This window comes from Solea solea, chromosome 20 (genome assembly GCF_958295425.1).
Source record: "Solea solea chromosome 20, fSolSol10.1, whole genome shotgun sequence".
NCBI lineage: Eukaryota > Metazoa > Chordata > Actinopteri > Pleuronectiformes > Soleidae > Solea > Solea solea.
Window position 1 is genome coordinate 9,544,675 of NC_081153.1, and position 14,410 is coordinate 9,559,084.

The following is a 14,410-nucleotide window of genomic DNA, read 5'->3' on the forward strand; positions in this document are numbered from 1 at the left end:
TACTGAATGTTTAGTGAAACATTCACAAGCTGACTCAGTACAGCGGTGTTGTGGAGAGAGCTTCCTTGGCAACCATTTCTGGGCCGATTGGCATCATGTGACAAGCTGACCCCAAGCTCTGAGAAAAACAAAAAGGTCAACAGAAGTGGAGAATGTGTGTGTGTGTGTGTGTGTGTGTGTGTGTGTGTGTGTGTGTATAGACACAAGTACTGTTTATCACCTCTCAAAATGAATGGTTTTAATGTTAATAGGTATTGGTAAATTTTGATATAGGGTTAAGGTTAGAATCAGTTTGTTGTGGTGTTAAATGTTAGGCGAAGAAGCTTCAGAACGCATTATGTCAATAAGTTTCCTCACAACTCACAATGCAAGACTAGTATCTGTGTTGGAGAGAGAGCGAGAGGGAGAGAGGGAGGGAGGGAGAGAGAGGGAGAGAGGGAGAGCGGGAGGGAGAGAGAGAGAGGGAGAGAGGGAGGGAGAGAGAGCTCTGCTGATGATTCAGAGAAGCATGATTCTGACATAATCCACACGCCCCTCCCTCCTTCCAGTAACCCCCACCAAAATGGCTTTTCCTGCAGGTCAGAACCTGGTTCTCCACAAACACATGTAGAAACAAAACAAAACTAAACTAAACTAAACTAAAAAAAGAAAGACGACACAATGTATATTTTTATGTTTTATCTCAGGGAACAATAACTATTCTTATTCAACATTTTTCCACATGTGATCAGTAACAGAATCATATAAGGTATGACTCAAACAATGTAGTGTAATCTAAGCAAGACTAATTTGTCAAGAACCTTTGTAAATAAAATCAAAAGACTTCAAACAGATACAATATTTTCAATAAATACATAAATGAATAACAAATATCATATAATAAAAAAAGTCAAATATCCCAAAGTTCTGTTATACGGGCAACTTGGATTAAATTGGTCCTTTACTAAAAAGTCAAATTCAGTAGTTAAATAAAAAGAACACAGACAACTCATTTTTTACAGATCATAAAAGATCTGAAGAAAAGAAATGGAAAAAATAACAGAAAAAGTGCAAATACTTACATTACAAGAACATACTGAACCTATGCAGGGAATATAAAGGAAATATTGGAATAAAATATATGAAATAAAAGGACCTACAGAGCATCATGCATAAAATATCCGATTGAAACTTTATCAAATCCACAATGAACATATGCACTGTGCAATTCAGTTTTAAGCCATGGTGCCATTTGGTCTGAGGCAGCTGTACACTGAAATTATATGAGTCACGCATGACAACACAGAATAACAGATATTGGTCTTGGTCATATATTTTTATATTTGATTACTGAATTTAGATGTCTGTTATCTGCAACAGTTTTTTTTTTATTAAATCGTTAATTAATTTATTTGGGAGCCATTTCCACTTAAATGCAGTTTTTCGGAGGGTGGGGTGGGGGGTACTTTTAGCTCAACCTCTTGCACTACTATTGAGGCTCGATTAGGACGCATGCGCCCACCTTGCGATGAAAAAGAGAGACACTGAGCCCGACAGCGATGATCATCTTGACGGAGAAGCGTAAAGTGTCACTTTTGAGACTACTTGTGGAGCAATGTTAGCCATGGAGGATTATACTGATCGATTATGGGGAAACGTTTTTAATGAAGAAACACCATTGATAATACTAAAAGTGTCTCTGTCATGTGATCAAGCCTGGCCAATCACAGCGAACCAAAGGAAGAGGACGTTTGGCTCTTTGTTCGGATATTTTTTCAACTCTATTCTTAAATCCGAGCATGAAACTCGAAGGATACCGAATCGAGTGGACACGGGGATGTGTGGATGTGCTTAAATGAGTGTTTGCTTTGCGTAATGCCACGTGTTCAAGTGTGATTAACTGTGCGCTTGGGCGTATTTCGTCACATGACTCCCCTCCCCCACCCTGTGCTGGGAATCGTGGAAGAAGGCGGACATATTGGAGGGAAATGTGTTGGTTAAAGAGTATCGAGATGGAAGACAAGAAGATTATTTGAAGAAAAGGTTTCGCTTTGATTTGGGATTTACCAGTCGTTATTTGATATTAACTCTTACTTTGAGATTTTAATATTTTTTTTAAAATATATTAATTTATTTTTCCTTTGGATTTTTTCCTCAAACTTTTTGACACAGTTTCTTGGTGGTTTCAGTGAATTAAGTTGTACACACTTGTGCTAATGCAAAATTGTTTTAAGGATACAAGTGTTACTTTCAACGTTTATTTGAGTGACATTGCAGAGCAGCTGTAACCTTGGCGTGGGGGATGGGCGCATGTGATTAGGTAACCTCTTTGTATGGTCGTGGAATTTTGAGTTTCAGTCGTTTTTGCTTCAAATACATTTCGTATAAAGGTTTGTTATCTTGGTAATGCTAATCTTTGTCAGTGTTTATAGTTTTGTGTTTGAATTACTCATTTACAGTCTCAAACGCCAAGTTTGGTTTGAACAGTTTAAATTGTATTTAATCATATTTCAAATTTCCTTCAGCTGTAGTGTGTTTTGTGTATTTGGTAGAAAACAACTGTGTACTTTGATAAACGTGGCTTCAGATCAGTGGTAGAAACTGCTGCGTCATTCAGTGGATAGTTAGTATGGTAGCATGTATGGTTAGTTATTGTATATGTTGGATGATGTAAATAGCGTCTTGTTCCTCATTGTTGTATATTAAGTTGAATAAGTGAGATTTGTGTTCTTTGTTAATCATGTCCATGCTGGAAACGTAGAGGCCTTTGACTGACTGTGTTCTGAATCACAGGCTCTCTTTTATCAGCGATTTGGATGTTTATTATAGGTATATGTTGACGGAATTTAGTTAATTGTGGTTTGTGTGACCTTTTGTCCGGCATATTATAAGTATTTCGACTTCATACTTTAGTTTCACTGTACTTCAAGATGGCGACCGAGCGCCTGTTGTGTTACAGAAATGCGGATATTCTGGTAAGAAGCGATCTCTTGGGGAGAGGCCTGTAGCGCCTGAGGATTACACGTGACCCAGTAGAAGAACCAATTGGATTCTTGGCATTTGCTTCGGAAGCCCGCGTTACAGTTGGTTCGACCAATCACCGCCGCCGCTTTGCACACGTTGACGTAATGTAATACGATAAGTAGAAGGGCGGTTTTGGTGTTCCTCCATTTTGTACACTATCCAATGAAGAGCCAGTTTGAGGCAACGTCTCTGTTGTGTTGGGTCGACTCAACCAACAGCGTCGCTGATCTCGATTGATTGACAGTCAAACCTTGCGAATAGGTTGGGTCGAAAGCCTGTCAGTGGAACTCCAGCGTGCAGGGGTGTGGAGACTTTGACGGACATCTCCGGTAGCCAATAGAAACGCAGAGGGCGCGGACATATTGAGGAGGTCTATCCAATAGAGTGAGCTGTTGGTCTATAAAAGAACGGGTGTAGTCGCAGAGTCGCCATTTCAACGAAGCGCATTGGAAGGTGGTCGTCGTGGCGGGGAACGGAATCATTGACGAACCGTGACGGATCCTGGTTTGAGTCTAGGGTTAAACACAATCCGGATCCATCCTCATGGATATGGCTGTTAACCCGCCTCATGACAGGTATCTACCGGTAAAATTGACTCTCAGCTTTCCACCAGACGGAGTATTTATTAAACATTTTCGTGATTGTTTTTTTCCCCGAGTGTCGATGCTGGCAGCCCGTGTTTTGTTATTGCGGGTGGAGGATAAAGTGGACTTTAAATAAATTGTGCTGCAGGAGGAAGCCTGTCACGTCGTAAACGCTGGGGGTATTTTCGACTAGTATGTGGAGAATTCATAAATGTCCGTCGGTTATAAGTGGGACTATGTCGGCGCCATCTTCGGAGCGCCTCTGCCGCTTGCCGCTCTATCGCTGCCTGCAGTAGGTGTTAGCATTGGTAGCATTAGCTTCAAACCTTCCGGTGCGAGGCTGCGTCTCTGTCGTGAAAGTAGTGGATTGGTTGCAATGCATGGCGTTAGGGTTTAATGCCGCTTTAATGCTACTTTGATACATATCATGGTCATTTGAATACGTGTGAATTGAATCATTGCATTTCAACCCACTCGCCGTGTTGTTATTGTAGTCATGTGACGTTCAGGGGTTGATATGATGGTCGTTAGCCGCCTGGACAAAGTATCTTGCAGGGATCTTTACTAATTTTGCGAACACAACACACTGGTTATGTGTTTATGACCCAATAGGACACATAAGTAAATGTTACGGCTTGGGTTGTCTGTGTGTGCTGGGTGTTCGGTTGCCAGGTTACAGCGCTCATTGTCACTCAAACTCAAGCGTGTGCAGCAGCTTTAATTGCGTTAAAGGTATCTTTTTATTGTAGCAATCTTGATTTATCCGTTGCATTATTCAAATGATGTGTGAAGTTTTTCTTTTATCCAAGAAATAAGTGCTCCATTTGTCCACTACAACATTTTGTTTGTTTAGTTGTATTATGTGATGTACATGATAATTCATTTTTTAATAATAAAGTATACTAACTCTAATGTGTTTCCAAAAGTTGCATCATTGAAAATGGCTTGCTCAAACTACAAATTAAGAGTTGAGGCTTTCTGTCCTGTCAATGTACAGATAAATGCAGTCTAAAAATGCACTGACTTAAAAGTGATAATGCCCCAGAGGATTTGTTATTCACACTATGACGTTTTATCATAATATGTACTCATAGATTTGTACTCAATTGCATTATGGCAAATGTCAGACAGTGGACATTTTACTGTTCAGACAGTAAAATATCCAAAGTAAATTTTGGTTGAGTTTTGCAATTGCTTTCTGCATGCCATTGACCTCAAGATCTCCAGATTCTAAAGTTAACTTATTTATGAACTTATCATATCCCCTTAGTGCTTGAGGCTGTCACACACTGAATTAAGCATGTGTAGGGGGGTGGGGTGGGGTGTTAAAATATGTTCCTTACACCTGTGGACATGAGACTGGAGGTGTCTAGTAGACTAAACAGTAGCTGGTATAAAACTAAAGGTAAGTCAGGTCAACTTAGAGCATTGCAGATTCTCAAACATCGAATTTTAACAAAACAGTTAAACTTTTTAATACAACATCCTCGATATAACTTTTTTCCAGGTGGAAAATGTTGCCAGACTAAAGAATGACATAGCCCAGTTTAATTCTGAAGGTCTTGTATGACCCCGACCCAGCACACATTAACTAGATCTAGATCCAATTATAAGAGATGATGGGGGGGGGGGGGGGGGTATGATGTGTTGATATTTGTACCAGATCTACGGATCAGATTAAAGTAGAACTATTGAAGTACTACACCATGTGTTGCTCAGACATATAATACACTTTTTGAAGCCTGGTTACAGAACTCAATATTTATTTTTCCTCAATATTTGTATGACCTAACAGGCTGACAGCAGGCTCTCTGGAAACTAAGTGTACTCCTTAAGTTGCAGTGGTAAACTGAGGGCTGGTAACATTGATTATTCTGCATAACACAGTTGAGTGTACATTTCTGCCATGCAAAGCAGCTGGTTGAAAACAGTTCGGGGTGGTGTCAGTAGCATTTCATTTGAAAAACTATAATATAGCCCAGTCACTACTGTAATAAAGCAATTGAAGTGCTGCCCATTATCGTTTGGAAGAATACTTTTGTCTGTTGTGATGTAGGTTGAGCTTCTCCCTGTGCAGTGAACACAGGAGGAAGTAGTTGCAATGCCCATCCTCCCAGTACTATCTTTGTCAGTTTGGCAGTTGTGCATTTGAGGCCAGACTGATATATGCTTGTTGAGTAATGTAAAGAATGTGTGACTTGTGCTTGTCTTGTGAAGGGGATTTGCATGGTAAGTGTATGACTGCGAGTATGTAGTTGGGTTAGCAGAGTTAATCATTGTTGGTAGGAAAAAAGCCAGTGAATGTTACGATGACACAATAAGATAAATAATTAAAATACATATTGAACATTAATGTTTCTAGACTGGAAATGTCAATTGTTTGTCCACGTCAAATGTATGTAAATGTCAATGTGGTAAAAAAAAAACCTGTTTCCAAACCTCTCAATAATAGCATCTGCTTGTTTTGTCCACAAACAGAAGTTTTTCTATTTAATAAAACATTTAATTTTGACATTTAAGAAGTGGAAAATGATTGACTGATTAACAAAAAACGTCAATTTAGAAAACAGTAACAATTTAGTTAGTCACTATACCCCCAGTGTTCCCTTTTTAAAGAAAAAGATTACCCAGATTAAAAAATGAGAAAAGGAATTGAGAACTGAAAATGATAATTATTATATATGGGTATTCATCTGGTTTAACCTCAGTGCACATGGCTTTATTAAAATGACTGTGTTCTATGAAATCTCTATGTTCTACTTACTATGTCAGTTCTAATAGCATAAATAAACATCTTATACTAAAGTCCCATAGCTTGCGTGGACATGCGTTGCTGTAGGAGTGGACGCACCGGGGGGTGGTTTAACTGTCCTAAGCAAAATTGGTTTCTGTGGGCTTTAATGACTTTGAAGATGTTTGACCTCAGAAGGGCAAAGCAATATCAATATCTTGCATACATTTTTTATCTTGACCGAACCCTAATCCCATACAGCCTGACCAAAAATTAGGAGTTGCATGTGAACTCCTCGTTTTATAACTTAATTGCCTTTAAGGCTGATTCTCTGACAGAATAATTTGTTCTATACTTGTCTGACCCAAAGTGGTGTGTTTGCAAGGTCAACAACCTCACACATCCCATAACCTTGTTTGTTGGTTTGTTAGTTTGTTTGATTGCTTGTATTTGTTCAATTCTCTGCAGCTCCCGCATTGGGGTTGAGATGGGCATAATGGGAGTCACACCGGTGGACCAGGGCTCTGGTATGGCTGGAAAACGCATCCGAAAACCATCACTGCTCTACGAGGGCTTTGAGAGTCCTGGAATGCCCCCCATCAGTCATGTGACCCTGCTGGGACCCCCACAACCCCCTGTGAAAGACCCCAACCGCCTGGGGAAGATGACCAACCAACTTCAATTTCTGCAGAAAGTCCTGCTTAAGTCTCTGTGGAGGCATCACTTTGCTTGGCCATTCCATGAACCTGTCGATGCATCCAAGCTCAACCTGCCAGTGAGTGTGGATGTAGAGAGCATTAGTCAAACAAAACAAAATGCCTTATTATCAACAATGATGCTTCACAGTTACTGCTTGCAGTTAGAGAGGGAGACAAAAAGCTTTTGCAGACTTTATCCCGTTGTGTTGAACTAATATTTTAGTGCTGGTTTGAAAAACATTCTCTATAGGTTTAACTCTGAATTTCATCATCATTATTGTGGAGATGCATCATCATGTGTAACCTTCTGTTATATACCCTACCTTACTATGTCAAATGAAGTATTGCCATACAAACAAATATGCTGATAATAAGTATAACAGACACTAGTTCAGCTGCCTCAAGTTAATAGTTTTCATGTTTGTATGATAGAGCCACACAAGATGGTTTATCAATAAGTACATATGAGCTATTATGACATGACTGGCCTTGTTTTCTGACCTGAAAATATTTGTTTTCCCCTAGGACTATCACAAGATCATTAAAACCCCCATGGACATGGGCACAATTAAGAAGAGACTTGAAAATAACTACTACCGCAGTGCCAGTGAGTGTATGCAGGATTTCAACACGATGTTTACCAACTGCTACATTTATAATAAGGTAAGAGTGTGTGTATTGGATCTAAGAGTGTTATGTGCCAGTAGGGCTCGGCAAAGTGTGAAGCATTATCACACAATTTTCTTTCAGAGTGGCCAATTTCTATAATGAAAGTAAAAGTTGAAGCAATCAATTGTGCCTTAAAATCTCCTCAACAGTCAACAAAAATTCAATTTCACCATGTTCCTCACTCATGTGAGGAAAAACATGTCTGTGATTCTGTGTATGTCTTAGTTCCTCCAGGAATCAGCAAAAATTAGGATCAGAAAGTGCAGCCATAGTTTCAAAATGAAGAAATGGTTTGTTTGTTGTTATTTTAGCTAGGTTTATAAGTGACCCCTTTTTCCGGGAAAATTTGACCTATATGCTCTTGTTACTCCTTTCCCAAAATTCTACTCTGCAGCCGACAGACGACATTGTCCTGATGGCTCAGTCCCTAGAGAAGGCATTCTTGCAGAAAGTGGCCCAGATGCCCCAGGAGGAGTTGGAGCTACCTCCACCGCCTCCACGGAGCAAACCAGCCAAACTTGGCAGAAAAGGCAGAGGTAATGCAGGGGAGCACTGGCTGCAAGCAAAGAACAACCAAAAAAACCCACATGTAGTATAATAACACGTGCATGAATCAATTTTACAGATTGTTTATTTATTCTGAATCTGCCCCCTCCCCTTTCTTTCAGTCACTGGAGGAGTGACGACAGCTCATCAGGTCCCAGCTGTCTCTCAGTCTGCATACTCACCTCCCACTCCAGAAACCCCTGACTCCATTGTCTCTACCCCTCCACAAACACTTGTGAGCAAGAGCTTGCTGCCCATGCTTCCAGCTGAACAAAGCATCCCCACCATCACGAGTTTGCCTCCTACACAGCCCACTGCCAAGGTAAATGGTTTGTGTTTTATTTTTATAAGACAGACATTTGTTTCCGAGAACCCCTCTTTGATCTGCCATTTCCTTCTCTGCAATCACAGAAAAAAGGAGTAAAGAGGAAAGCAGACACAACCACTCCCACCACTGTAGCCATGCCGATTATGAGCACAATGGGCGTAAGCGGCATCAGCCTGGGGATGGGCGATGGACACAACTCGCCACTCACCCTAACATCTCTTGGGATGGACCACAACTCTGCCCTTGGGATGAACCAAGGTCTCAGCCTCAGCCATGGGATGGGAATGGGTATGGGCATGGGCATGGGAATGGGTATGGGCATGGGAATGGGCATGGGAATGGGGATGGGGATGGGGCTCGGGATGGACATGGACATGGACATGGGAATGGGCCATGGTACAGTCATGATGGATTCCAAAGCAGCAGCAAACAGTAGAAGAGGAGTGAGCGGCCGCCCCATCAAGCCTCCAAAAAAGGACTTGCCAGACTCTATTGTGCCTCCACCAGTGCGCCGCAGCAAGCTGAGTCCACAGCTTCGCTACTCCAGTGGCGTCCTGAAGGAGCTGTTGTCGAAAAAGCATGCAGCGTACGCGTGGCCGTTCTACAAGCCCGTCGATGCCACGTCACTTGGTCTTCACGACTACCATGACATCATCAAACAACCCATGGACCTCAACACCATCAAGGTAACTCAAACTCAATTATCTAAATAGCTCTTCCTCCCCTTCAGTTATGTTAATTTCTCTGATGAATTGTTTGCTGTCATGGTTTGAAAATCTGACACGTTCTTTGTTTTGTTATTCTGAAATGTCTACTTTGGCTAAAATCACTCCTCATCTCTTAGCAAAAGATGGACAGCAGAGAGTATCGTGATGCCCAGCAGTTTTCAGCTGATGTCCGACTGATGTTCTCAAACTGCTACAAGTACAACCCTCCTGACCATGATGTGGTGGCCATGGCCAGAAAACTCCAGGTACTGTTTCTGTTTCAGTTGAGTGCCTCATCAAATCGTTCTTTTTTTTCATGTCAGCTGATCCTCTTACATCCTATTTTTCTTTATATTTAGGACGTCTTTGAGTTCTGTTTTGCTAAGATGCCGGATGAGCCACCAGCACCGCCCAGCTCCTCTTCTTCTTCCTCCTCTTCTTCATCCTCATCAGAAAGTGAGGTCAGCAGTGAAAGTGAGGACAGTGAGAGCAGCCCTAGCTCCGACTCAGAGGAAGAGAGAGCAAACCGTTTGGCAGAACTGCAGGAACAGGTATCTATTGACTAACGTGGTGCTTTAAGTTAGCCATTTGATTCCCATCCTGGGATTTGATTCATGACTCATCCATCTGTTTCCGATCAGCTAAAAGCTGTGCACGAGCAGCTCACAGCTCTCTCCCAGGGCCCCATTGTCAAGCCCAAGAAAAAGAAGGAGAAGAAAGACAAGAAAAAGAAGAAGAAGGTAGAAAAGGAGAAGCATCGGAGGATAGAGGAAGAGCTACTGCCTATTAAACCAGTGAAGACGCCAAAAATAACCAAGACTCCAAAAACAAAAAGCAGCCGAGCAGGAGTGGGCTGTCCAGTGATACCGATGAAGAAAGCACCAAGCAAGAAAAACAACAAGAGCAAGTGAGTACTGACACCTAGTGGGTAGTTTTGGTAACTGAAAGTATGTGGTGCATGCTGCGTTAGTTGCAGCATTTGAAACATACCTCACAGACTTTTTATGAGTGGCATGAAAGTGCCCAACTCTGACCAAGTCAAACACACTGTATCATGTTCCTTAAAAATGACCATGCTTTTATCTTTTCTCTCTTCCAAGAACCAAAAAGAGCAGCGTGATATTTAGCGCGCCGCCGCCGCTCCAGACCGCCATCGTGAGTCATTTTGACTCGGACGAAGAGGAGGAGACGACGCCCATGTCATATGACGAGAAGCGTCAGCTCAGCCTGGACATCAACAAGCTGCCCGGTGAGAAGCTGGGCCGTGTTGTTTACATCATCCAGTCCCGCGAGCCCTCGCTCAGAGACACCAACCCTGAGGAGATTGAGATTGACTTTGAAACACTGAAGCCATCTACGCTGCGGGAGCTGGAGAGATACGTCATGACGTGCCTGAGGAAAAAACCCCGAAAACCATATGGTATGTAGAACAAAGGCTACCTGATCATTGTATGTGTATTACTTTTAAGAGTTTTGTAAGTAATTATGAGATCATATGTAAAATCTAGATTATTATTATCAAGTGTTAGGGGGGAAATTATAAAAATATTTTAAACATTGCTCTTAAGTTATGTTTTTGTCTGTTTGCATGTAGCAAGTAGTAAGAACAGTGCTGGAAAATCACGTGAAGAGCTCGCTCTTGAGAAGCAGCTGGAGCTGGAGAGAAGGCTGATGGACGTCAGTGGTCAGCTGAACTCTGGAAAGAAGCCTCCAAAGACCAAACGTAAGTCTCTCATATACACGTTTCTCAAAGAGCACAGTGAGTAACGGTTTGATATTAACATGGCACTGATAACACAGTAGTAGCTACTAGGATCCACTGATGATACTCTCAGTCTGATTTTGTGTTAATATAAATTCAACACGTTGGTTACACACGTGTGTTGATGCATTTACCACCATTGTATTGATTACTGCAGTGTGGCAGACGTGTCACGTGTGCTGCGTGAAGTGTTTGTCATTAAAAGATCCAATTAAACTAAACAAATGTCATTCAAAGGGTTTTGCAGGCAAATTTAGAGCTGCAACTAACGATTATTTTCATAATCGATTAATCTGTCCATTATTTTCTTGATTAATCGAGTAATCGATTCAGTTTAAATTATTTCTTTGTTATCCGGAGCAAAGAAATGAAGAAAACATTCACATACGAAGCTGAAACAATCAGAAATTTTGTTTTAATAATGAAAGAAGCTGCAAAACGATTAATCGATTATCAAAATAGTTGACGATTCAGTGATCGATTAATCGAGTAATTGCTTCAGCTCTAGACAAATTATTAAACTAAATCAACTATAACTAATAAAATAATTAAATTTTGCAAAAAAATTATGAAATAGAGTAAAAGATTATAACAGTTTAATCATAATACCTTTTCTCCTCATATTCATAATAAGGTGGAAGATAAAGCTAGTTTTTGCCGTTGACTTAAAGAAAAACATTTTCTACTTTTCTGATGTACTTTCTTAAAATGAATGGTTTTATGTTATTTATTTGATGTGTGTTTGTTCTAAATCACGTATTCTTGACTGTTTTCTCTGGTGCAGCAGATAAACCTGCAGCTGAAACCCACACCCAGCCGTCACGCCTCAGTGCCAGCAGCTCCTCCTCAGACTCTTCCTCGTCATCATCTTCCTCCTCATCCTCGGACACGAGCGACTCAGACTCCGGCTGAGAAGCAGTGACGGGTCTGAGGAATTGTGTGACGGACATTCGCTTCCCACTGAGAGGACTGACTCTGTAGTAGAGCTACTTACGTCGGAGCTGTTGAGGAGGAATTCAACAAAACCATCATGAAGCGTCTAATCTAAAAAGCGAGGGGGCAGAGCTTTCTCTGCACTCAGCTCATTCATCCAGTCCTGGACACACTAGTGGAGGATGGATGGATGAATGAATGAGTGGATCATAGAAGAATTGTGTTAAGCCCCATCCATTCTCTGGAGAACTGGTCTTGTTGGGCAGAGTGAGGGATGTTCCTTCTCCCACAGATAAAGGAGAAGAGCACCGCATAGGCTGGAGGGATTAAGGTGCTAGAGCCAGAATTTTGTCTTATTTCTGGAGATAATTTCCCTTCTTACCGTGCTCCCTGTCCTTGTGCTGTATAGATGACGTGTACAGTTGTATAAATATCTATTTTTCTTTTATAAAGAAGCATTTTATGGAGCGACTTATCCCTCATTCTGGGAACGATGAACTGGTGTGTGGGCGGAGCTGTGGTTGTTTAGTTTTTTGTTTTGTTTTTGTTTTTGTTTTGAGTGACAGGGGAAAGTGTGTGTGTGTGTGTGTGTGTGTGTGTGTGTGTGTGTGTGTGTGTGTGTGTGTGTGTGTGTGTGTGTGTGTGTGTGTGTGTGTGTGTGTGTGTGTGTGTGTGTGTGTGTGTGTGTGTGTGTGTGTGTGTGTGTGAATGTGTATGACGCAGCCTTGTGAAGTCCCTCATAGTTTTGACGCAGGCGTTGAAAAATCAGTCTGCACGCAGAAGCACCTTGGTTCAGAAGAAAACAATGCATGCAATACAGAGGAGCTGACAAACACCTGCATAACTTATGTACTACTTTCCTGCATCCTTGTGTTCTCATGTACTTGTCTGAAAGGCTTGGCCATTGTACAGAAATGTGACATCATTACACATGAGTTTGTTAGTAAATATTTCTGTTCCCGTGTCAGCTGTTTCTGTTTCCCCCTTCATTTCTCTGTAAAAGTGTTGCTTTTTCTCTTCCTGTGACCAATCTGCTAATAAATTGTGAGGACGCATCTTGTCCACTTACCCCTGCCCATAAAACGTCCTGGTCTTCTTTTTTTTTTTCTTCTTGGTGTTCAGATATGAACAGATTAGTGAGACAAAAACTTACCAGTGGACCATCACAGTGTCACAAAAATGAAAACTGAGTAAGATTTATGACAGCTGAAAGAAAAAAATTCTATACTATTCTATTGAAGAGAAAGTCAAGTTTTTATTAATGGGATAAAAATACTTAGTAATGCAATGTTAGTAAGGTCTTAACTGTGAATTCAATGAGACAATGGCAGGTTAACAAGTGGATGGTTGAAAACTTTTTATTTTATTTTATTTTAAAAAAACCCCACAAAGAAACAGCATCATTGGGTGGAAAAGGTTGGTTTAATGTTGAGAATTAATGCACTGTTTGTTTTGGTGGTAGTACTAAAAAAAGTGATTTAGTTATTGGTGTGTATCAGATTTTTTTTTTCTTTTGAAACTTTATGGCTTGAGTTTGGACTATTCTGTGTTTGATTATTTATTTAGGATAATTTTGAATGGAGATTATTTTGTTTTCATAGTTTTGAAAATGGTGATGCTTTTAAGTTGAAGTCTATGAAATAAACAGATTAGCTGTGTAGATTGAAGGATTCAAAATTTGAGCTCATTTTTAGTTTCATCGCTAAGTTAAAAAATTATGTTTCCTTCTATGTTTTTTTCTTGGCTCCTGTTCCAGAACACAAATCTACTCCAGTTTAAATAACTCTACCTGACTCCCAGTATCTCACCTGAACATCTGTACATAAATAAACTGAGATTTCCATCGTTTCACTGACTTGGTTTTATTCATTTAGTTTAGTTAAGTTTAGTTAATAGCTAATTTGCATCTGTGGTCCCTGGGCAGAGAGTTAAAAGACAACAACAGCAACAACAACATTACAAGAAAAAAAACAATGTATCGATGTCAGTACTGTCAATATCGCGTAACTGGCCATTCAAATAACAAAACTACTTTTATTCTGAAATTGTTCAGCAGAAGAAATCACAGGCTACTCTACCCGTACACCTGACTACTACCTGAAGACTCTTCTACCGATATCCATCCATCCATCTCTCCAGTACTTCTTAGACATTTAATCGAAAATCATTAAGCGTTTTCCTTCCCAATCCATAACATGCCATTCAAAAGTGGGCAAAAGTTTTATTATTTATTCTGTTAACCGGAAATGTTTGTCAGACGTGACATTGCTGGAGATTAGAAAAAACTTAATTTTAATTTTAACTAATGATCTTTGAACTAACACTCACTTTTAATACAAATCAGCAACTTGACATTAAAAAAATGAATGAACGTTTTGACCGGAAATACTTCTATATCTTATAGCAGTAGTTGTATTAAATACACTGCCCTCCGGTGGCCATAGCGCGT

At 40.5% G+C, this 14,410-nt stretch overlaps 1 protein-coding gene across 1 annotated transcript; it reads left to right on the top strand.

The window, feature by feature from the left end:
* The first annotated feature begins 1,479 nt into the window (after window positions 1–1,479).
* Window positions 1,480–13,809, top strand: brd2a (bromodomain containing 2a). Its single transcript, XM_058618616.1, has 12 exons — window positions 1,480–3,578; window positions 6,787–7,093; window positions 7,542–7,679; window positions 8,080–8,221; window positions 8,354–8,553; window positions 8,643–9,245; window positions 9,404–9,532; window positions 9,626–9,817; window positions 9,908–10,173; window positions 10,367–10,686; window positions 10,861–10,989; window positions 11,813–13,809. The coding sequence occupies exons 1-12, from the start codon at window positions 3,547–3,549 to the stop codon at window positions 11,938–11,940; spliced, it is 2,586 nt and encodes an 861-aa protein (XP_058474599.1). The 5' UTR covers window positions 1,480–3,546; the 3' UTR covers window positions 11,941–13,809.
* The last annotated feature ends 601 nt before the right edge of the window (window positions 13,810–14,410 follow it).

Bases quoted from the DNA above. Each gene is read 5' to 3' on its own strand.
- brd2a (XM_058618616.1), top strand. From the start codon at position 3,547: ATGGATATGGCTGTTAACCCGCCTCATGACAG. The intron at 9,246-9,403 runs GTAACTCAAACT...CTCATCTCTTAG, and splicing joins TGGACCTCAACACCATCAAG to CAAAAGATGGACAGCAGAGA. The intron at 10,990-11,812 runs GTAAGTCTCTCA...TCTCTGGTGCAG, and splicing joins GAAGCCTCCAAAGACCAAAC to CAGATAAACCTGCAGCTGAA.